General features: G+C 45.3%; 1 protein-coding gene across 10 annotated transcripts in view; it reads right to left on the reverse strand.

Moving 5' to 3' along the window:
• Positions 1–24,612, reverse strand: part of LOC146199172 (uncharacterized) — a 210,027-nt gene that overhangs the window by 88,902 nt on the left and 96,513 nt on the right. For 2 of the 10 annotated variants that reach the window (XM_084594627.1, XM_084594626.1), the window contains exons 2-4: positions 23,969–24,095; positions 23,843–23,907; positions 815–944 (exon numbers count right to left, since the gene is read on the reverse strand). In XM_084594627.1, the coding sequence (XP_084450753.1) occupies positions 815–944; positions 23,843–23,907; positions 23,969–23,986 (213 nt within the window). In that variant the 5' untranslated portion in view covers positions 23,987–24,095. Of the gene's footprint in view, positions 1–814; positions 945–2,656; positions 2,746–23,842; positions 24,096–24,612 lie in introns of those variants that run through there. The other 8 variants (XM_084594635.1, XM_084594634.1, XM_084594630.1 and 5 more) reach the window with 5 other exon arrangements.

Here is a 24,612-nt window from a genome sequence, read left to right on the forward strand (position 1 = left end):
GAAAACGTTCCTTTATTAAATGCCTCGCTATCGTTTTTTTCACCCAATGGACAGCTCCTAAATAGCATTACCTACGTCTTACACTCGCTGAACAGGAGAGCCCCAGGCATCAAAATAGCGCCGTGTACAGTTACCGTGACCGTCATTAACAATGAGCTTTTTTTCGCCAAGCGCTCCGCCGCGGACTTTTATTTATTTATGAGGCGGCGCATAAGTCATCGCTTCACGCGTGGGTAATGGTGTCATCCTGCCGAGACACGTTTATCTAACGCTGGCTGCACACTTGCTAAATCGATTGTGCAATACCTCTTAGCCTCCTCTTTGCTTCTCCGTCAACAACACCACCCGGGCGCATCCTCTATTCCCACTGTTAGAGGGAACAAGAGCGTTTAATAGGAGACGAATGAGGCCGTCGTGCAGCTTAAGAAGCGACCGCGTGAATTATAAAAAGAACAGATGCACACACATTGGAGATCACTTTTAGTGGGTGTGTGCATAAATGCACTCAAGTGTCACGAATGGGCAATGCAGCTGTCTTTCTGGGTTTGGTGTTGATACATATAAAAATAACGCATCGTGAACTGACCATGTATATCTGTCGGGTCTAAAGTGTTTGAGTTTAAATAAACCCCATTAGTAAGTATTCGTCGCGCTTGTGAATGACAGAATAGATAAGAAGAGATGTAGTTTGAATTTTGTTTTTTTTTTTTTTTGCTCTTTCTTTGCCAAAGTAACCTGATTTACGTCAACGTGTAAAGTCTTTTTTTTTTTTTTCTGACAGACAAGGAAAATATGTGTGTTTGTGTGTACGCACCGGTTGGCGTAGCCGTAGCACTATGTTCTTCCATAGCACTAGCTTGAGCTGTGAGCAAGCTCCCATGGCATGTGGGGCGCCGCACGAGTCTGCGCCGTCTTCGTTGGCGGCGCTGGAACCGGGAGAAGACCTGCGAGCACAGAAGGAAGTGGCGGACAGTGAGCCCACTGAAATCGCTCAACCCACGTGTCACAAGAAATTGTTTACAAACGCATACGGAAAAGTTCGTTTCTGTATAGTAGTGCATCTTTTTTGCATACTCATTAAAATAAAAAAGACATCCTGTCAGCATACGATACGCACACATACACGCCAGGCTGGAACAGTATTCTGTGCACCATGAACACATTTCTCTGTTATAATATACAGATGCTCTATGAGAGGAATTCTTATGGCGACATGCAGAAAAATAAATAGAAAAGAAAAGCATTCGTCAAGGGTAAAAAAAAAAACAGAAGCCATTATTATTACTTTTCTTTTCTTTTGCCACGAGTCTTTTTTTTCTTTTTCAGCATTTCTTAACTGCCGTGCGCAGCTTTGATATCCTCGACGCGGTTAGACAAGGCCTATGTTTAAACAAGAAGAAATTAAAAAAAAATTTACAAACGCGATGTGTTTTGCAATACATTCAAGACAGGATCACCCACACTGGTGTATGCATGCTCAGTTTCCTTACGGAAATCCTTAGGAGCATAAATCCAGCTCTGGCTTATGACGACTACGTGGTGCAGATAATTTAGCGTCTCGGGCAGCCGTACGCACATATTCAATAAATTATGCAAAAACTCAGCGAACGTTCCACCTACAGCTGTCTGACCGACAGGATGAGCGATTGAGCTCTAACACACATCAGGTCGCAGCAACGGAAGGTGATTAAGACGAGAACACACTGATAGTACACGACCGCAATGACACTCGGGTGCAGCACCTTCAGCACAGGTCTCTTTCCAGCGCTTTATGCATCGTCGACAGGTGGTACTGACGTCTGACCTCAAGGAATGAACTTACGCTGTTCATGGTACTCTATCTCTGAACGACATGCGGAGGGCCATAGAGCTGGCCATGGCTGTGCCCCTGACATCAGCGGTCTAATGAAAACTTTGAGCAAGCAGCACTCAAAGATAATTCACCAATGGCTGGCTCTCTGGCTTTTTATACTGTCAGCTATCGTCACTGTTAACTACAGCTTCCGTTAACTATCACTTACGAGTTTGTGGTCGACTGCGTACCTTATAACAGGATTTTTTTTTTCTTTTTACCTCGAAAGGCGTCGTGAACTTGACATGGGCTAAGCAAACGCCGTTTCTATTGTTTCGTCTTGTCGCGCGGTGTTGGGGTATACAGGATTTTAGTTTTAAAGCTCGAACTTAATGGAGTGCTTAAGAGGAGCAATTGCTGACAGAAACTCTAGTCCACAACCTTTTGAAAGTAAACTCTAGTCCACAACCTTTTGAAAGTAAACTCTAGTACATAACCTTTTGAAAGTAAGCTCTAGTCCACAACTTTTGAAAGTACAACGGCATGAATCGAAACCGCCACCATCACCGGAATATTCTTATGCAGTCGCAGCCGGAGGAGAAGCGAGGGTCGCAGACCTTGACCCGGGGTCGACCATCGTGGAGCCTCCCATAAAGAGACTGCTGTTCGCGCTCGTGAAAACTGCGCGGTTTTATAATTCTAACAAACTTCGCTGCAGCCGGAAGTGCTTACATGCATACAAACGTGCGCAACAACAGACACAGGTCATGCACGGAAGTATGGAGGTCGCCGCGCATCCAGGTGTATTAAACCTATTGCGAGTACACAGCTATGTAGGGAGCATGTACAGTAGTAGTGACATACCGCATTTACTCGAGCGTAAGTCGACTGCCTTTTCAAAAATTCCAAGTTAGCGATCTTCGTCTCGCAATTCTGGAGCTGTGGTTTGAAATCTGTGGAAATAATACAGGCATATCTTCATGATGATCTATCAATTCATGTAACGCGTTAAAATGTTCGTATCGGAATCATGGCTGTCACTTTAGCAGCTGTGACAGCCTGAGGTGCGAAATAAAATGACCAGGTAATTAAGCGCCGTTGTAACTGGCTTGTAGATATATTTCATATGCCTTCTCCCACATCGTCACCCATCATGATCTTTTTTCTTCTCTCCTTCCCCTTCCCCTGTGCAGAGTAGCAGGCCAGATTTGAATTATTCGGGCCAACCTCTCTGCCTTTTCCTTTCAATAAATCCATCTATCTATCTATGTAACTCGTCACTTCCAAAATTCCGCCCCTAGTTTGATACCGCCACTACAGCTTCATTGACGTCGACGAATTATGATACGCGCAGAGCAAAGGCGAATGTTTCGTTGATGTGCGAGACAGTAATACATTTTCTTTTTTTGTCCTTCGCAGCCAAAATGAGCAAAAAGTGGACGTATACTGAGATTCAATTATGCTCATGTAGCTGTGCTAGGTTCTCAAACTGTCTGTGCTCAGCTAGCGTCTATTGATACTTGATTGTTTCTGTTATTTCACACGGGACTTTTCCCGGTTTATGCTCCTCTAACGGTACTGGTCTGCAGCAGAGGAATACTAGTTTGTCGAAGCAAAAAACAAAAATAAATGCTGCCGGTTGGAACAGCAGTTCTGCCATACATGGCATCACAGAGGCAGCACGACCACATCGCGATGGTCAAAAGCCTGAGTTGCTTTGGGACGTTAAACCCCATAAACCAAACCAACCAAACATCGCGATGGTTAGCTAACAAGCTAAGAAAGATGTGCGCCTCTATTTTCTTTTTGAAATCGTGCTTGTAGCTCGGTGAAAAAAGTCGTGGAGTGGTAATATCGAAGTTACAAGAGAATGAAACATAGATTTGATACTCTCTCTTTCTCTGTGTGTGTGTGTGCGAGAGAAAGGGAGAGGGAGAGATAGAGAAAGCGACAGGGAAAGACCGGGTGTAGGCATTTCTAGTAGTGTGATACGAAGCTTTCTTTGTATGCCCTATACTGGCCAAAGGACGATCTTCGCAACCTAGTGAAATCATAAAAAAAAATAGCTAAACATATTTTTTAGCTGTATTCATCATCATCGTCATCAGCCTGACTATACCCACTGCAGGGTGAAGGCCCTCCCATATTTCTCCAATTAACCCGGTTCTGTGCTAGCTGCATCCACTTGACCCCTTCGAAATTCTTAACCTCATTCGCCCACCCAACTTTCTGCCGCCCCCTGCTACGCTTTTCTTCCCTTGGAATCCAGTTTGTTACCCTAAGCGACCATCGGTTATCCTCTATTCGCAAAACATGTCCTGCCCATGCCCATTTCTTCTTCCTAATTTCCACTAGAATGTCGGTAACTAGAGTTATTTCTCTGACCCACTTTGCACGCTTCCTATCTCTTAATGTTACCCCTACCATTTTTCGTTCCATAGCCCTCTGGGTTGTCCTCAACTTAAGTAGAACTCTCTTGGTTAGCCTCCACGTTTCAGCCCCATAGGTGAGTACAGGTAAGATGCAACTGTTGTATACTTTCCTCTTGAGCGATAGCGGTAAGCTGCTAGTCATAATCTGTGAGTGCTTACCAAATGCGCTCCATCCCAATCTTATTCTTCTTTTTATTTTCTTTTCGTGGTCCAAATCTGCGGTTACTACCTGTCCTAAGTAGACATATTCGCCTACTACTTCCTAGCTGTATTATTAGAAGGCTATTAGAAGGCCGCGTGGCACGCCCGCCACGAAGCGATTAGTGCAGCTTCATGGATGCTGTTATAAATCTGTAGAAAAAGGAAAGCTATATTAGCGCGGCCGCAGCCGCACGCTGCTTGCTTTTTCAAGAAATCTTACTCAATGCCTTCTGATGTTATTATTGCAGACGTTGCCATCGTTTGAATTCGCTAAAGAGTACCCCTTTTTTATATCCAAGGGGTGGAAAATAAGTAGCGAAATACTATTCTTAATTGTTTCCGAATAAACTAGCTCAGTTATTTCTGCGTACAACTTTCCTTTAATTGCAATAACGTACATCTGCAACGGAGAAATATTAGCACAAGTGACTCATGACCGCAGCAGAAAAAATGTGAGACACGGCGTTGCTGATGCTCTGCGAGCGGATGGCGATAGCAGAAGGCGCATTCTATTCTGCAAAGTTAAGGTGGGCGGCATGCGAGGCTACCGCCCGAAGAAAAAAAAAAAGAACAAAAAAAAAAAACGGAAGTGAAGCCTGACACCATAACACAAAAACAAACAGCGTCACATGTTACAGCGCAGTAACGTGACGCTTTTTATTGATCTTCTCTATATTGCTTTCCTGTACGTCCTTCTTGTTGCTGATTCAGCGTCCATAAATTTCCAATGTTTTGAATCCCCGACCATGAGCCGAAGACCCAGTCAAATATAACCTCGGCACGCGGTGAACACAGCCAAACCCAGCAAGTGTGTGAGCGTGTTTTGTGAAGTGTTCGCGAGGAAACATCCATATCGATATACATGCGACTTGCCAGCCATGCTACTGCTGTTAGCTTATTGGATTATGTACTGGGTGGAATTTTAGTATTTTTTCTCATGGCTTACTTTCTTCGAGACGGCCGTGTGACAATATATTCGTATACCGCTATTTGTGCACTCTTTCATTCGAATTACGTGTTTGTATATTTGCACGATTGCCTACGAACAGAAATGCACTGGGCTCTTACGCCTGTTAACCCTTTAACCTCCAAGACCGAGCTCTATACTCGTCATTGGACGCTGTACCAATATTGTCATTGACAAGTCACACTCATTGAATATGATGCTGTTTTGTTTTCATTGCGAAATACTTGGTGGGCTCGTCTATTGGTTTTCCTTTCGGTGTTATGTTTTGCCCTCTTGAAGCGCGTCCTAATTATCAACGGTTATTAAAAAAAATGTCAGTAACCTAGCACAATGCCGATGCGAGCGATGTTCCTTTTAACGCGCCGTTTCTTGCTACAGTCAGGACAGTGGCAATGATAACGACATATAATATGTCCCCGTGGGTGGCGTTAACACAGTTCTTTAATACGAGCTAGACTCTGACGCCGACCATCGTAAGGAGCAACGCTTAGTATCTGATGTTTTTCTTACGGTGCGTCTGCTCAAACAAATCCTTCGCGGTTTCATCTTTTGCATGCATTGAGGGAAAGCTTCCCGAAAAATGGCTTTTCGTGTTTGTAAAAATTACGAACGTATAAAACATAGATTTTCAGAAAAAGACCGAAGCGAGAAAAAAAAAGTATTCGGCAAAAAAAAAAAAGGGGGGGGGGGGCGGAAATAGTGTATTTTTCTTCCTAAGAATAACCATAGGGCTAAGAGGGTTAACAAAGCCTTCTTTCCATGCAGTATACCTGCTAGACCAGAAACAGCCAAATATACAAATGCATGCTTATAGAACCGAACCGTCAACATATCGCTCTATAGAAAGAGAAAGCAACCAGACAACCTTTACGCAATTGTGTTGCGCACAACGATACGTGACAACAAACGAAACTAGGGTCTGAAGACTAATACTAATTTTTTCCAGTTCGATTCTATGGCGTGTTACACTGGCCGTTCAGGGAGAAGAAATCGCATTAACGTGTAAGAAAATTGTAACGGAGTCAAATAATTATGTGCGCTTGCACTCACGTGTACAAGAAAGGCATGCTGCTGCGTGACTGTCTGTCCAGTTGTAATCTGTGTACGCATCTATACATATAACGCAACACTTAACCAGTGCACGACGACTGCCGGCACTAAAATTCCCAAGTTCACGTAGGCTATCACAGCGGTTGAAATTCTGAAATGTGTTTACACCAACCGCGGATGCCAAGCGGGCTGGGTTCGACCTTGGTGAGACTTTTAGCAACAGCAGCTGTTACCAGTGCGCGTCTGGCTACAACACCGTAGCTGCTGGCGCAGCAAGGGTTCTGCCACCAAGTAAACGTGTGCTTCCGTTAGGTCGCCAAATGCCTACTTTTTGCTTTTGTTTCTTTTTTCTCGGCGGAAGCTTGACGAGGAGTTCCCACGCTCAATGTTGCGCCACATCTCCGCGCGAGTGTTTCATCCTGAATAAGGTTAATTAACTGGGGCATATAAACGCCCTCTCCGCTGTTTTGGTTAACTCAGTTACCTCCATGTGATCACAACCTGTGCTAGTCTGGTGATGATGAGGCAGCCATATTTCTTTCAGCAAGATTCCGAGCAATATTTTTTCTCGATGTCGGCGATAATAAAAGGAGCGAGATCGTCCAGGAGCGCGAACAGGAAATGAAAAATAAAAGTGATAAGCAGGGGGCGAATGCACGCACACACGCACGCACACACACACACACACACACACACACACACACACACACACACACACACACACACACACACACACACACACACACACACACACACACACACACACACACACACACACACACACATATATATATATATATATATATATATATATATATATATATATAGGTGTGGGGGGGGGGGGGGGGGGGGCATATTTTCAGCCGTGGCGCGGGGCGCCCGTCCAGATAATCAAATGTTCTGTCTTCGTTACGGAATAATTTAGTCATTGACTGTTATTTCCTAATATAGACAAGAAAATGAAAAAATTACGTCGCTGCGTGGAAAAAAAAAAAAAACGAGTGTGTCCCTTCTCATTTTTGGCGTAGAAAGAAACGGTCCAGGAAAACATGGCCTACGGAAGAAAGGTCCCGAAAGAACTAGCCGGTTCTTCCAGGAGAAAAAAAGAATATCGAAGGAACAATTTTGTACAAGAAATTTAAGAATAGACTGTATGTTGAACATAATGCAGAACACCTTCTCTTTTGTTTCTCTTTTGCTCGGCCTCGGACCATCTTCTGTCTATGGTTCCGAAAATAGTCTTCAAAACTATATGGTCTAGTGGACGTATAGCCCACTCCAAGGTTCGGTAGGCAACCGCTTAAAGTAGAGTGACGTAATTTGTACAAGTTTGAGCAGATGTTGACAACTGTTGCATTGCAAGCGATGCACTGGTTTCCATTTTCACGCTCACCAATGTTTTCCACTTTACGATATAATATATTTGATTATATTGCGGTCGCGTGACATTTGGCGATGACAGTATTCACATTTCAAGATTTCAATTCCTAAAGCACCTTTTCTTTCTTTTCTTTTTTTCAGGTACACCATTTTACACGGTGCTCCGACTCAGTTGCTTCCGTTCTTGTAAAACCGGGCGCTCTGATACCTTTAAAATTTTAGGGCCAATTTTTCCTTTTTTTTTTTTTTTTTTTTTTTTTACCCGGGGATAATTATTTCGGAACCATTGGCCATTCCGGCTGGGGTTCTTTTTTCCGCGACTATTTTTCCGAAACCCTTTCCTTGTTACCTATTAAAAGAAGTGCAGTCCCAGTGAGTCGGCAGATAGGGTCGGCTGAGCGAATATTAAAGCACACAGAAAGGCTCATAACTTGGCGTGCATTTCCAATACGCAGAGAACTCTCGTAGTGGCTAGACCGACATATGCGGCAGATGTTGTTACTCCTGCGGTATATAGAGGATCAGTAGCTGGCCACATTTCATGTGAAAATGACATATTCGTGTATGTCTATTAGATGCATCGCCCCATGAACGGAGCTTCTCGCATTTAAAAAAGGCAAATGTGTCACAGACATCTTTTTTTTTTCTTTCGGAAGCACACCCCTCTGCAATGTGCGCTTATACAATCCGACCAGGTCTCCTTTGTTTACGCAGTGTGCAGGGAATAACCCACTGAATTTTCTTCATGAAACCCGTACTGTCTACCCGCACAGCTTCCGGCATAGAGTGAGTAATTGTTTCTAAGCTCTTGAAGCCAACTTCATGCATTTCAGGCGACGCCTTTCTCAGTGTTCGCGTTTGCTCTCTGCGACAGAGGTGGGAGCGCTTTGTTCTTCTCTCTTTATTCTTGCCACCTGCGACGCCAGCTCTTGCCGTTGTTGAGGCAGCAATTTGCACACGGCGCACTTTGTTACTCTATGAATAGATATTACCTGGCCCTATATAGCGAAGGCTTCTCGTGCACTTACTTTCGCGCGTGTAGTGTGTTTGCGAAAAGTAAAACGGAGCTCCGTACTGGCAGCGTGGCTTACCCACTGTCATAGACTAGCACACCTGCGGCATCGGATGTTCTCTTTTGTGCCCCTTTTGATGCATCATGACATAATCAACCTGTTCAGTCGACCCTCGCCGACCGCCAACGAATGCTAACAATGCTATAACGCCTCGGGCGACGAATTTACTCGCAAAGTCAGTTGAGATCAAGCATCGGGGCTGCGTTCGCGTAATCGCCCACCCATGTGCTACGCTGATGCCACCGCCAAACGTGCTTTTTAAGAGAACATTCTCGGTGGGGATGTCTACGATAACCAGTCGGGTGTTACGCACTTGCAGTGTGAACGAAGACGCCTTGAATGGCTCTTTTTTTTTAGAAACGCACAGACCACATGTTCGCAAATTACGTACTGTGGCCGTTCTATTGGCGATACAATTCTGGGTATTAAAGAAGGGATAGCTGGAAGCTTCTTAATAAATAACACAGATTTTAACCACCATTTCGAGCACGCACATGCTGCTGTTTGTTAAGAAGGATATTTTTTTTTTTTTTTTTTTTTTTTTTAGGACGTATCGGCTAAAAAATGCAGAGATTTATATTTGGGGCACTCCGCCCTTAACGGGGTGACGTGGCAGCGCTATTGGCTCCCGTATGCGTATCCTCTTTCGCATATACATACACTTTGTTACTCGCTTTATCACTAGTTCCTTAAGCGCCCTTATTATTTCACACATACATATCGACACACACTAATGAGCTACCGTGCATAATTATGATGTCCGGCTAAAACCAAGCCGTGCGAACGTGACTGCGTGGCATAGGGACACCGTGTCCGACTCGGTATCCAAGGGTGCCGGGTTAAATTCTCATTTCACTCTCCCATCTCAAAGGAGCTACCCAAGAAGACAGCTTCTGCCAACTCGGCCATTTCATTCGGTCTCGTGACGTCATGCAACCCATCGACCAATCAGAGCCCGGGCATGTCGCCTGGCAACTACCAACTGCCAGAGGCATACCCGTGATATTTCTCTCACAAAGCCGACGCCGGATTTTCTGTAGAACGGGTCCTTTAACTATATCGCTTTAAATGGTTAAAGTGATTGCGCGTACAATCAGCGATGTACTACGCTGTTGACATTGACTGATATGTATCCGTGTGATCGTGTGAGTAATCAGCACTTTCCTAAGCGCAGCAGCGCGTGTACCAAATCGCAGTGGCAAACGCCTGATCTTAGCAGGATTTCCCTAATCTCATAAGCATAGGCCTAATCATAATCAGTAGTTGCTTTACCACTCCGACGGCAGTAAGAGTGCGCCTGCGGCGGAGCTCTATTTATTCTGTGCAACTGAGGCTGTTCCTTACAGGTCTTTAGTTTCGCACAGTTTTCCTCCCGCTGTCGCGCTTGAGTAACGAGCCGCGTTCGACTGCATACTGTCCGTGACCTTGGTGCTCAGCTGCGTCCACCGCTTCCCGGCGGCAAGCATGAGACGCAAATGGAGACAGCCCCTTGATTTACGGTGTCGAAGCGTGCGCACTACCGCCAGCCAGTGCAAACGTGCAATTTCTCAAATTTCCCTGGTCAAACCGCAGTTTCAAGGGCTGAAAGCGTGCACAGAGATAAAGCAAAAAGAAGCACTCGCAGCAGCAGCAGCAGAAGGAACAAGATATTCAAAAGGAAACTCTGCACGAAGTGTGGACTCAGTCGCGCGTTGTAGGCTGTACTTCTTGCTTATTCTTCTCCCTCCTCTCCCACCAGCTGCCCTTACTACAAACGTGCCGGACGCGCGCCGCTTTCACGGCGAAGGCCATACACACGGCATTGACATACTCACAGCTCGTAGCGACGTGGACACTAATCAGCATACGAAAGCCACCAGACCGGAGATGTCCTGATACGTGCTCGTGTGGGGCAACCACAATGTGAGCCCCTCGGATCTGTATGCTGTCCGGTCGCTCACGGTTGCGCGGTTTATTTGGCAGCATTTAACGGTTGACGTAACACCGGATTCGAGCACTGACGAGCTTCCGCCTTGCGATTGGCCGCGGCAGCTCCAGCCTTACAGATGGGCGGAGAGAGCACAATGTCATCTCGTACAAGACACATAGGATTGCATTCCAAGCTGAAACTGAGAACGGAATATACGAAGGTTTGCACCGGGAGACAGCAACGAAGAGGGGCCTTGGCCACGCCTCACACTCAATGGGCTTGATAACCACGTGCTTTGAGCTTCATCTTCACGTGCTTTTAGACTTCGCGGCAGCCGCAATCGAGAGCCGATTGCGAACCGAACGCATTGCTTTCATCTAAGCACCTAAAGCATCGTGGTTTTTGTGCAAATGTGTATTTTATACGCAAGGTGCTCGAAGAAAACAATTTTGCATCGGTCGGCGAAATGTCATTATCCACGTTACCCTTTTTTCCTTGCTGTTGTTCAGTCCTTGAACGCGTTGGTCAACTAGCAGTCCGTTAGCACGGCTTTAGCTCATCTGTTTTCTTAATCTGCGGTCACTCGTTCCGAACCGAAACGGCTGGAAGGGCCAAATGGGTTCATTTATTGGTGACAATTATGTTATCGCCCTGGTAGAAAGAAGAACCCAGCGTTAAGGAAACATAGGGAAAAGACGAGGACAGCACATGCTTCTTTGCTCTGCATTGTTTAAACGCCACGTTCTTCGTTACCTCATAATGTTCGACCATGCAATCGATCCCAGAACATGCCTTGTTAATGTTACCGGAGTTTTATAGGTCAATCAAAATTCAGTCATTACTACCTGATTGACTCCTTGAGAAAAAATAACCATTGCCCTCTTAAGGCAAAGGAGCAACAGTTAGGGCTACTTGCTCCCTCCACGGACTTACTGTTCTTCGCGAGCTCAGGGTGGCGCAAAAATGCCTATTTAATACAAATGGAGCTGCATGGAGTTGCAAAAACACTGGTGCGCTTAAATCTGGAGTCACTACGCTGGACTAGTGCCGGTAAGACCAGTTTTGATGGTCCGAATGCACCGATCTATACAAATGCACAAAGCTGTTCGTGCGAATATCCGATCTTCATTGAGAATCGCAGGCTATCCGATCATGGCAGGCAAAGCTAGTGCTTTGTTACATTAAACTCCCACGTCAATCGCAGGTGTTCCAAGCGAGCTACTGTGAGGTCAACTTGAGATCCTGAACTGTTGCGGCTAGAGCTAATTTTGTAACATGCCCTGACATTTTCTCTTTTGTTGAGCTTAACGTCCCAAAGCAGCGCATGAACTATAGCATGCCATGGTTGAGGGCTGTGGATAAAATCAGATCACCCGGAGCTCTTTAACTGGCACTGATATCGCACAGCACACGAGCATCTTTTGAGTTGTGCTTACATAGAAATTTTAGCCGTCGCGGCTACAATACCAATCGCGGCTACTGCTCAGCACCCTAACGCTAAACCATTAAGCTAGTGGGATCGGTATTTAGCGGATTTAAAGAGTGTAGAAACTGGAACCGGCGCAGCGCGAAGATGTATCTCCATCGCCGACACAGCCGTCGCCACCTGCTTGAGAAGATGCTTCCTCGCAGCTTACCATCAGAGGCGTGCAATCGTCACGATCTCCAAAGGCGCGCGAAGCGGAAAAAGCACTGTTTGCTTGTGTGCTTCGTATTCTGTCAGTTCCGTCTTCGATGCGCGGCTAAGCTATCGAGCGGACGGCGGAAGCGTGTTCTAATTTCCGCGTTGAACGCAACGAGAAGCGCAAAACGCGCGGATATTTGGGATCCAGGTTAAGGACAAGGGTGTGGGCAGCCGGCCGACTGGCCGGCAAATCCCCCTTCCTCCCCATGTTTGCACAGACCCCGATATGGCCGCGCGCGCGGTTAATTAAAAGAAAAGGGTTTCTAGGCTATGTTGCGCGGATGTTGTTTGCTTCGTCGCCCCGCAACGTGCTGTTATTGCCCCTTTCTTTGCTTGAGGCTGCTCGCACGCGCCGTTGATAAGATCAGCGGTTAAAGAAAAGGACGGCGCGTTACTTGAAGCGCGTTGCCGAATCGTTGCGCATGGCGACCTTGGACGCTATGCAAGATGCCCCGAGTTCTGCGCTCGCCCTAGTCTATCCGAGCTTACGCGACAGCAGTCACTGAACGTAGAAAGCGCTAAAAATAACTGACAATCAAATGCCGAAGTAAAGCCCCGTGAGCGCACCTTGTGCGTGCTACTTATTGATATCAACACAACATCGGAAACCGCAATACCATGACTTACCCAATATGTATCTTCGCACTCGCTGGAAGCCGCTTGCAACGTCTGTTTCGGGTGCGTCAAGGGCGTGCAACCTCTTTCGAGTGTTATCTGTACATCCACACTCGAATGCGAGCAGTGCACCCGCGGGGCGTTCTCGCGTCAACCCTTTCCCTTCATTCGGATACGTTAAATGATAACGCATAATATTAAGATTATATATTATACACTTATAGGTGTTGTAGGTTTAAAATTAAGCAAGCGTTGATGTAGAACGAACCGTAAGGCGAATGCCGAACAGTTACCACTTTCATCCGCTAGTGGCGGCAACGAGCTCCAGCTTGCAGGCGGCCAAGTCGAGCGCGTACAGAACACACGAAGCATCTTGTACGATGAGTTGCCACCGGAGGCGCTGCTGTGCCATTCCCTTTGGTGTCCTCCGATAAGAAGACTCTGGACATTTCTAGGGATGCTTCCTTTGTTCCCTTCCTTTTATATCATTGCGATAAGCTGTCTTCAGTCCCCTTCGCGATGCAAGGATATTCTATTACTAGCGGTACGAAATAGTAGGCCATTTTTACGCCCAATGCACTTTCAATAGAAAAAAAAAAAGAAAAAAAGAAACGCTTCCTGGCAAAACCAGGTGCTCGTGTACTGAAACTGCGCACAGAGGGGGAGTTTAGTCGTTAGAACCCTTTGTGAACACCTTGCATGTAATGCATGCTTGTCAAAACTTTTCACAATGAAGCCGATTTACTCGTATTAATTGCGACACCGAATGAAACTAATCAGTTTTCTTGGTAATAGGATGGTAGTGCCATCTATTGGAGTTGCAGTGGATAGACATTCACTAAGCAGCGACAGCAATGTTTCGCACTGTCAAGAATCGTCACCGTTGTTCGGGCGACCACGCACGCTGACAGGTATGACATGACAGTTGGATAAGCGCCTCTTAAATTTCCACGGTCAAGATTACGGCTTTGCTGTAGACGGTTAAGCACGTTGGGCATGGCCCAATCGTAGCATGTACAGTCGTTTGGGAGCGCATGCGTCCTGGTTCTTGAAGAAAAAAAAAGTGTATATTACCTGTGCTTTTTTCGAATAAACTTCAGTTGTTAGTCAGCGCTTGTCCGTTATTCTCCCTTCTCTGTTTGTCCCAAGTAGCCGCGCTGTTTTTGTGATCTTGCAATGCACCAACTAGCTCAGATTTCCGTTCTTCTGCATGTACAGTCTTAATCAAAAGTCCTGATACCAAAGGATTTTTGTTTTGACCGCAAAATGGCGCCGTCACACCATCATTGAAGGCTAAATGGCATTTAAAATCCTAGGAAGTGATTTCGTATCACACCAAGAAAGTGTCTCATAGCACATCGCAACCCTTTAGTCTTCAACGGCTCAGTGACGGCTCCATTTTGGGGCTGAGACGAAAATTTTTTGGTTTCAGGACTTTTGATCAAGACTGTACATGTATAACATTTCCACGCCACGTCCGAGGCTTGAGTCATGGTTTCAAATTACAGGCGAATTCGGGCGAAACTTTTCAATTTTCAAAGCACCCGAGTTCAAGTCGGGACTATCATGGCGGGCGCAGCGGCTTCGAGCGGCGGCAAATGTAGGTGGGACCGGACGGTTGAATTGCAGCGTCATTTTCACCTGCCGAAATCGCTGTTGTACTGGCTGTGAGACGAGCTAGACGACAACTACGTGGTGGAGAGCATTCGCTCACAGAAACGTACTTAGATAAGAGACGGTTGGAAAACTGCGCGGTGCGCAGTGGGCCCGAACCAGCCCAAACGATCGTCTATATGACGTCAGGAGTTTAACGAAATTTGAGGCACTGCATAAGTTTGAGGCACTGCATAATTTGAGGTCTTAAGTTTCACTTTTTTTTTTTCGTCAGAGGTCGAACTCCACGCGCTCTGTCGCCGCAACGATTATTACGGCGCGCACTGCTTTAAGGTAACGCAGGAGGGTCGGCGAAGCGATGTGCGAGGACCGCCTCTGATAGCTGGCTTGCGAAACCAGAAAGAAAGGGAGGCACGAAAAAGAAAGAGGTCAATGCTCAAGGCTGCCGCCTAAAGTTTCAGAACGCGAGGTTTTCATGCAAATGTTAATCGTCGCCATTAATTCTATCGCGCTGAAATGTGAGGCCTGAATGAAGATGCCGTAAACCGGGTCGAGCGTATGTAGTCAAGGTCGGATCGCGTACGTTACTGGTGCAAGGTCGAAACGAGACAAATAAAGAAAGAAAAAGGAAGAATGAATGGGCTTTAAACAAGAGCAGGGAAGGAGCGGATGCATTACATCGACTTTTCAGAGACCGCGTCGTAAGCTGAACTGGGTCTCGGCTTCGGCCTATCTCGCCGATCTAACTAGGTGGCCGCGCAGTGTTGTTTACTGCACGACCGAGCAAACAACACTCCCTCGCTCTGCGAGGACGATGCCATTCCCTGTTAGCTCGCTGGCCTCGCTATGCTCCACGCACAACAAAAAAAAAAAAAAAAAAAAAAAAAAGACTACAAAATGCGCGTTTTCTCCGCACTTCCGTCGATGTTTACGGTGTATCAACGCCACAAAACAGCACGAGCTGACGCGCACATGTGTGTAAATACATACAAGAAGAAGCAGTATCCTGGGTATCAATTTTGCTGTCATGTGGAAAACAATTACGCCCCAGGGTTCTTTTTTGTATGACTTTTGGTCTAGAAACAAGGTCTTTTCGAGGCCCTTTTGAACTTCGGTGCAGGAATAAATTTGCGTTTGGTTTTTGAGGTCGAAATAAAAGCGTCTCTTTATTCTGGTCGCACCTGCACCTGTGGAGTTTAGGTGGAGTAAATGTTGTATATATATATATATATATATATATATATATATATATATATATATATATATATATATATATATATATATATATATATATATATATATATATATATATATATATATATATATGTATATGTATATATACACACACATTCATACTCGATTCTAAGGTGCACCTGTTTATTTTACCGAAGTTTCTTTCTGTTATAGTTCATGTTTTCAAGACGGAATCCTTTTTAGCGTCACACAGCGATCACTCCCAAAAAAAAAACCCCAGTCTACATCTGCCAAAACACTGCGCAACTTGCAAGTCTCAACCGATGTTCACCAATATAACGATATTAGGCAGAAGTCCGTGACACTGACACGCGAACTGTTGGAAGCCTTTTATCTAAGACAAAACGGCTGATAAGTGTATCAGCGACACGTCTGTGTGCGTGAAATAAATGAGCGTTTCTTGACCGCACATGCGTAAGAAGAGGAGCTGTGATATAATGATCGAATGATTAATAATATATATATATATATATATATATATATATATATATATATATATATATATATATATAAACAGTTCTAAGTTAGCACCTGTCTTGTCCCTTGTGTGTTGCGCTAAAGAGAATTCCACCTTGAAAACCTTTATTCTTAAAAAATTCCCTAAAATGGCATGCGTGTTAGAATCGAAGTGCGGAAATAAAAGAAAAAAAAAAGATGGATACGCACCTCTTCCTTTAAGGATATGTTGCGACATCGTTAATGACTCCTGTTTACCAGCTCCCCTTGTGGAACGTCGTTCAATGTACACGCGCTTTACAATTAGCTTAATCAGCAGTCTCTTATTTGTGGTTACACGCACTCATTTCATACATAGGGTCGTGAAGGAACATAATAGTATATGAAAGACCACCCGTCATAGATAAGAATTCCCGCTTTAACAAAACCGTATGAACGTGTCTGCGTGGCCTTAGTGTAGCCTGTCTAGATCAGAATCAGGGAACCTGGGATGACTGTATTCCTATCTTACCCTCCCATCTCAAAGGTAGAGCCCAGTTTGGCAGCGCCTACCAACGCGGCCATGTCATGTAGTCTAGTGACGTCACACAACCCGACGACCAATCAGCGCAATCACCTGCCAACTGCCACCTGTCAGAGCACCTGTCGTGATTTTTCGCTCACAACGCCGACAACGCCGGCGCCGCGTATTCTGGATAACAGGGACTTTAACGTCATCGCGTTAAAAACTGCATCAGCAACGTACTTTTTAACGCCATAGTGATAAATACCCCTTTCTGCGGAAAATCTGGCATTTTCGGCGGCATGAGCAAGAAATAACGGGCATGGCTCTGGTAGGTGGTATTCGGCAGGTGACATGGCCGAGCAGTGGTTCTTCGATGGATTGTGCGGCGTTACGAGATCACACGATATCACAGAGTTGGGAGAAGCTGCCAACTCGGGTTGTCCGTTTGTGGTAGGGAAGTGTAAGGATAATCAATCTTCCGGGGCTCTTGCATGTGGTGTCATGTATGTACAGTGTCAATGACACTTAACGGGAACACGGCTCCGGACGCTAAGAAGCACCACATCGGGGTCTTCGTATTCGTACGCCACTCTGCACTGACTCGTGAGTAGGCTATGTGCAATTTCGCAGACCAGGTGCGTGGACACGCGGAGCCGTGTTCCCGCTAAGTGTGATTTAAACTGTACGCTATACGATTGTTTAGGCCACGTAGGCACATTCGTGCGGCTTGGAGTTTTATATCTGTGTCGCGTGGTTGCTTACTACCGGTAGCTGGATAATATAGCTTAGTACTGTATATGCCAATAAGATTGTGCCAGCTATTAGATGCATAAATTAAGGGGTTAGTAATTAGGCAAGCAGAGACCACATATGCACGAACGAGGACACTTAATACGCCGCAGACGGAAGCCAATAACGGTATCGCGTCCGATGCACTTAAAAGTGGAGCTTAAGCTTCCTGCATTATTTTTTTTTTCCTTTACATGCAGAATAAGTACGCGTTACAATCGAGAGCGTTATAATCTAATAAATGCGGTATTTGTGTAATCAGTGCTTTGTAAAAGTGTCAGTGCTTTATAACGGAGCTCTAGTAAAGCGCCCTGTTAGGAGGCAAGTGTTTTAAATAGGAACTAATAAGGTAGTAAAAAGTCGGTGCTCGCCATCTGCCAGCAGTTGTTCGGATTGCTTAATGAACTTATAGTTTCGTTTCATGAAATTTGTCGGTTTTTCTCTTTTTTTTTTTTTTCATTCAGTGGCGCCTGTTACAGACAATCAAAGCAGTCTTCACTACAACGGCGGTTGCAGTAGCATTCCGCATCATTGCTGTGATTAAAGGGATATTAAATGCAGTGATTGTCGAGCTTGAAGAAGTCTATATCTGTGTAGATGATCGCGAAGATTAGAAAGCCAGAAAGGAGCGCAGCATTACTGACGAGTATTTCCGCGATAGCTGTAAAATTGAAGCCGGTTTCATAACCGTTTTCGGGCATAGATATTCCAAAGACCGGGAATTACTTTTCGCAGGAATCTTCCTCCTGTTGATGGGCGTTGATCTCAGATGCAAGTGACGTGTCCGCCAGACATCCTTAAATAATCTGAGACGAGGTCTGTGTCTAAAGGTCTGTGTCTGTGCCCTGCATATGCATTAGCAGCGTCTGTACAACGGTGAAGTACAAAACGAATTACCACATTTTTACATAAGCACTCGTTCGTAGAATTTAGTTTGGTTTGGTTTGTGGGGTTGAACGTCCCAAAGTGACACAGGGGAGACGCTGTAGCGGAGGACTCCGGAAATTTCGACCACCTGGGGTTCTTTAACATGCACTGACATCGCACAGCACACGGGCGCCTTGCTTTTCGCCTCTACTGAAAAGCGGTCGTCGAGGCCGGGATTCGATCCCATGTCCTTGGGAACAGTAGTCGAGCACCCTAACCACTGCGCTAACCCGGCGGGGCGTAGAATTTAAGTATTATCAACGGAGGGCATGCCAGTCTGCATGACCCAGAAGACTGTACGCTTCTCGAACACAAAACTGGGCAGCTACAACCATGTGAAAGAGAGACAGGGATATAGCTGGAGAGGGGAGCGAGGTGGTGGTAGGGGGGTTCCGGGTTAGCTCCTTCTCTTTCGCTTCGGAAACCATGAGCCGGCGTCGGCCAGTCTAGCGTCCTGCATATTTCCCGTCCTGAACCCGGCGTCTCTGGCGTCCCCTCCGCCGTCGTCGCTTTTTTGGTGGCCGGCCTAATCCGTTCCGTTCTGGCAACGATCGCCGCGGCAACCGGACCACGCGCAACCCACCGCGGCACGGAAAGGCAGAAACAGGTCTCCGCAAGGAACCATCAGTGGCTGCAGTGGCTGCGGCGCAAGCACTACTCCCCTGGCGAACGTAAACGGATAGACGCCGCGCCTATGCAAATGCGCGGCCCAGCAGCCGGAACGCGCGCAATAACCAAACACGCGCGCGCGCCGATGGAAGAAGGGACGGCTCGCGCCGTCCTTCGTCGCATCCGCCAGCCGCAGTTAATCGGCGTGAGGATCTAACGGACGGAGATGCACTGCTGCCTCGACGTTGCAGCGCGTGCCCATTTCGGCCACCTGTCCGGCGTGCTGCGAGCACTTGAAATCATGCGAGATTTGTTGATTCGCGATAAAGTGCTTGTACATGAAGGGGAAGGAGGTTAAGACAGTAGAAAGGTTTATTTGCAAGGACAGGCGAAGGGATTGACCCGAACCGTGATTATCCGGCCTTCCGCTCCGATCCTGGTGGAGAAGTAAAAAGGAAAGAAGGGGGTCGTGGCGGATGACGATGAGGGTGGGAGAGGTAAGAACGCATAGAAACACATCACCGGTTTGCTTGATCGTAGCCGTGAGCTGAGAACTGCACTGCGTACGAAGCGAAGTAAAGTCTCAATTCTTTCGAGAAATAGGCAAGCTTTTGGCCAGTGTAAGGTCATACGACGATGGCCTTGAAACAACGAAGAGGCCACCACCAGCCACTCGAGGCGCGTAGAAAGGGCAAATTGCGAGTATGCAAAAGAGAGAGGCAATGGTTGCGTAAAGCTTGCACATCATGCTCCCTTCAAAAGTGATTTTTTCTTCGAAAAGTGGCGAAATGAAGATCAAATATTTATGTTGTCGGCAGGGGCACTGACTCAAGAGATGTGCGAACCATATTCTTGTATTTCCAGCAGCTGGTCATTCTTCCACTATAGGCATCTCAAAATCACCGAGGACAGTACTTTCGCGTAAATTGTTAACAATAACAACAGTCTACTGGACACAGTTATAATTATTATGGGCAGCCATAAACTGAAACTAACACTGAAAATAAATTAAGCCGAGCTTCGCCGCCTGGTGGTTTAATGAAAGCACTTAAACCTGTATCGACCAAATAGCGCGCAACGTACTGCATGCGGTAAAGGAAAGGGGAGGGGAAAGGTCAGTTTTTGCGTAGAAACGAATGCAAGTGTTTAGCTAATCGCCCTTTTATCACACTGTCAAGTTATGCAGGAACCGCCGTAAAGCGGCGCCAGGTGACGGTGATAGGCATACGTTTATAAATTAGTGACCCGTTTTAAAGTATTATGGTTTCCATTGCCCATGAAGCGTATATAAGAACTATATATGATTTTTTACCAGTTTATAATATTTGCTTTAGAAACTACAAGCGATAGCCTTTGCGTATGTTTTACAGCAAGAGAGACATTATCTACGTTAAAGATTATTTGACAATTAAGTAAAACTAATAAATTTTTCTTACATTTGATATTAAGGGGCATTGTTACACTGCTAAATTGAAGGCCGTCAACGTCAAAGGTGAGCGCCGGTTTTAAATTTTCCTAATATACACTCTGGTTTGGAATCATCGAGCGTCAAAAGTAACCATTTGAAAGGGTATAACTGACTTTGCTTTTCGGCATTACACAGTCATAAAATGGCGTCTATCGCCTTTATTACATATGCTTCAAATACAAGCGCCGTTTAGTAATTTGATAATATTGAACAAGTTAACATGGTTTTGGCGATGTTACCTAGCGTCACGACGTAATTATTTAATGCGGGGAAGCCAACTCAACGAGCTCTTAGAGGTTCATTTTTCGAACCACATGACCATTAAGGCAGTTTAAAAACGGGGCTCAATTTTCATGTCGCCGGCTTTAAATTTCGTAATATAATATGTTTTCTTCAAATCAAATGTATAGCGGATCAGGTAATTTTAGCTAATTTATCGTCTAATCATCAAGCGCTACACTGGCACATCTCACCGTCGCATTTGTTTATTCAGAGAGCCTTCACGTGTCTATTTCTGGCAGCCTAGAAGTCAAACAATCAAGGGACAGCTTCGACAGAAGGTGTCCCAATGCTTTCTCAATGAAGCCGTTATTACTTTCCAGGAAACGTAGCTTAGTCTTTGCTGGGACAATTATAGCAATTGTTGTAATAAAATCAAACAGAGAGCCAAATTTTCCCTGCATTTTAATTTTCACGCATAGACAGCATTCCCTAGAGATGCCAAATGCAAGGGCAGAGGTACATGCTTAATACATATAGAAAGACGCGCGTTAGATGAAGGCCTCTTCAAATGCCAAATCAGCAGAACTTAAGATGGTTAAACCTCCCGACGGCCTGTGCGATAGCGTACGCGTATGTAAGGAGTATTTCAGTGCCTTCGTTTATATTCAACGTTCCTTTAAACATAGTGCTATGGGCAGATTTCTTAATAGGTTTGAAATAACGCAACTCGATATGACCGCTTGCTTTCTTTTTAAGGCGTGTCTACCAGGAGGGGCAAACATGCAGTTGCAAACTTTCCGGCGGCATCGCATGACTCCCTTTTATTACAGATTAGCGCCGCTTGCAACAAAGCATGATTAAAGATTCGGCTTGAAGGAAGCTAGCGTTTAAGGTTATTATGCCTACTCGCAAAAATGTTTTCTTCAAAGCAACATATTTAAATGTATGCGCTTCTACGGGGGCTATCGAAAAGAAGTGCATTTGGTTCGTTATGTTTTCGAGTTAGTGCAAAATAGATTTTTGTTTTGTTTCATAATAGCGCTGAACTGTGCTTTTGCACTGTGCTTTTGAAACGTGACAAAACCTTCATTTTTCCTATAGCCTATATATCGCTTCGAGACGTGAAGTCGCACAATTTGCAATTTACAATTCGCGCTAATGAGAAGCAAGTATCGAGCGAATAAGATTTGGTCATGCACAATGAAAGAATATACGGTGTTCGGAGGCGTCTGCTCATATTGAAATGGAGTACACTGCGTACGTGATGGTTAAAAGGCCGCCCCATTCTCTACAGGTTTCCTGTTCTGGCTTATTATAGTCTGTGCCTTATGACTTGTAGCGTGAATAACGTGCTTCATGAATAAGTCCACACGAAGGAGACGAACGAGATGCTAGGTCGTGCGCGCTTTATCTTGACTTAGTTCCTTGTTGTTTCAGTCCGGTTTTATCAGTGAGCATGACGGAAACATTTACACCCTTTGTTGAACAGAAATAATTGGTCTTTCCTTTATGCTCTGTGAATTCTCTAACAGGAGAAAACGATTCTGTTATACTATTTCAGTTATTTTGATGATCAGCATTTCGAAGACCAAACTGGTATATACACGAAACAAAGCCGCTTAACAGCGTCATTTAGGATTCTACTTTACTGCGAAGAAATGCAAAAAAAAAAAAAAAAACATGAGCTGGTTGTATTATCAATCCTGGCCTCGATGAACCACTGACGTCTTCGTTTCGTGTCTGGATCTTTATAATTTGGTTTGTAGGGTTTAACGTCTCAAAGCGGCTCAGGCTATGAAGGATGCGTTATTGGAAGACTTGGGAAATTTCGACCACCTGGTGTTATTTAACGTGCACAGACATCGCAAAGCATCGAAAAGCGAAAAGCGATCCCGCGCCCTTGGTAGTCGAGCGCACTAACCACTGAGCAACCGCGGTGGATTCCTGGGCCTTTGTGTTCTCACGCGACGTTCTTATAGTAATAGTAATACTGCACATTCAAATGTTGAAGATTGAAGACACTTCTACTCATCTTAAGCAGAAAACCTTACTTTAAGTTTCGTCCCATTGAAACTTCACCCAAAATCCTCTACGGGTTAGCGCAAAGTGCGCCGTAGCAACCTCTGGCTTGTTAACGATGATGTATTTGTAAGCAACTGAGGGCACGAATTAAAGCGGGGCATTGAAGGTGCAAACACGTTAACTAGTGTGCTAGTTTTTCGATGGGCATCTCTTGTTCAGGCATGTGCATGACAGCACTTGATTAGTAAATAGTGAGAGTATTTTTATGAGCGTTCTAGAGCGCACGCGAATCCTGTCTTGGGGAAGCTCTTTTTCGAAACGAATAATGCAATTTCAGCCCGGCGTCGCTCTTCTATGCGGTCCTTTTATTGTGTGCGCTTTTTGTTTCTGTTGGTTCTCTGTGGTAAATATGTACCTACTGACCCCGCAGGAGACGTTTTTGTACAGGATACTACTACGGCTAAGAATTAATACGAATAAGTGAAATATGTTACTGAATAGTTTGTTTAAGGAGCGACAACCTGCTATAGGTACTGACAGTTAAGGAATATCAGTGATAGATAAATTAGGATAAAAACAGGAATTTAGTAATATACACTCTGATGCGTTCGGCATATCCGAAAATATGAACGTCAGCTGGAATCTATACCAAGAAAAGGAGAGTATTAACCGCTTTGTATTGACAGCATTCGCCGGTGAGTCAAATACATAGACGCTTTCAATTTCAAGAGTACAAAAAGAAAATCCACCACACGCTGATAAATCGCCACCGTGCAAGGAAACAAGTCAATTAAATAAGCGGCGTTGGTCAAAAATACATATATAAACAAAAGAGAAAAGGCGGTAAAAAAAAGGAAAAAAAAAAACACTCACAGTTGTTTTACGATCGGTCGCGGTACCGCTGTACAAGCGCGTCTCCTTAAATGTGGTCGGTACACCTGAAAAGAAGCCATGTACCGCCGTTCCGTGCCGCCTTTATCACGTTATCCACTGTGCTACCTTTCCCTCCTTCCACATCTGCGTCACTTCATCTGCGCGATTGACGCGAGCGGCCTCCTTGTCTTTCGCACACGCTTAACAAGGTGTAACATCCGCAGTAACAGAACGGGAGTCAAGTAGGTCTTAGCTGAAATTATAAAGCAGAAATGCAGGTCACGCAGAGCGTGGAACAGTGCATGAAATACCAATCTGTCAGAATGAATTCGTCCGAAACGCCATATTACTATCATCATCACCATCATCATCAGGTCACGGATATGACAAGTAGGAAAACAAAAATATGGGGAGCACTCAAGCTGCTCCACCTCTAAGGGTGTATACGAGGCGATAGCGAGGGCTACCAACCCACCTATAAAGCCCTGCTTTAACCAAGCCGTATATATGAACGTGCCCGCGTGGCCTGTGAATGCAAAGGTTCTGGCAGGCTGATTGTAATATCACCCTCCCATATGAAAGAAGTAGGCGCGAGTTGACAGCCACTACAAAACGTAACGCCAGGCAACCCCACGTCCAGTCAGTGCGCATTGTCAGCTGCCCGCTACCCCCTTACTGCGCCATGCTTGTGATTTTTCGCTTACGACGCCCACGCCTGACTTTCTAGAGAACGGGCGTGTTTAACACTATCCCTTTAATTAGAAAACGAT

Source organism: Amblyomma maculatum, chromosome 2 (genome assembly GCF_055883805.1).
Source record: "Amblyomma maculatum isolate TAMU_Amacu chromosome 2, ASM5588380v1, whole genome shotgun sequence".
Classification (NCBI taxonomy): Eukaryota; Metazoa; Arthropoda; class Arachnida; order Ixodida; family Ixodidae; genus Amblyomma; species Amblyomma maculatum.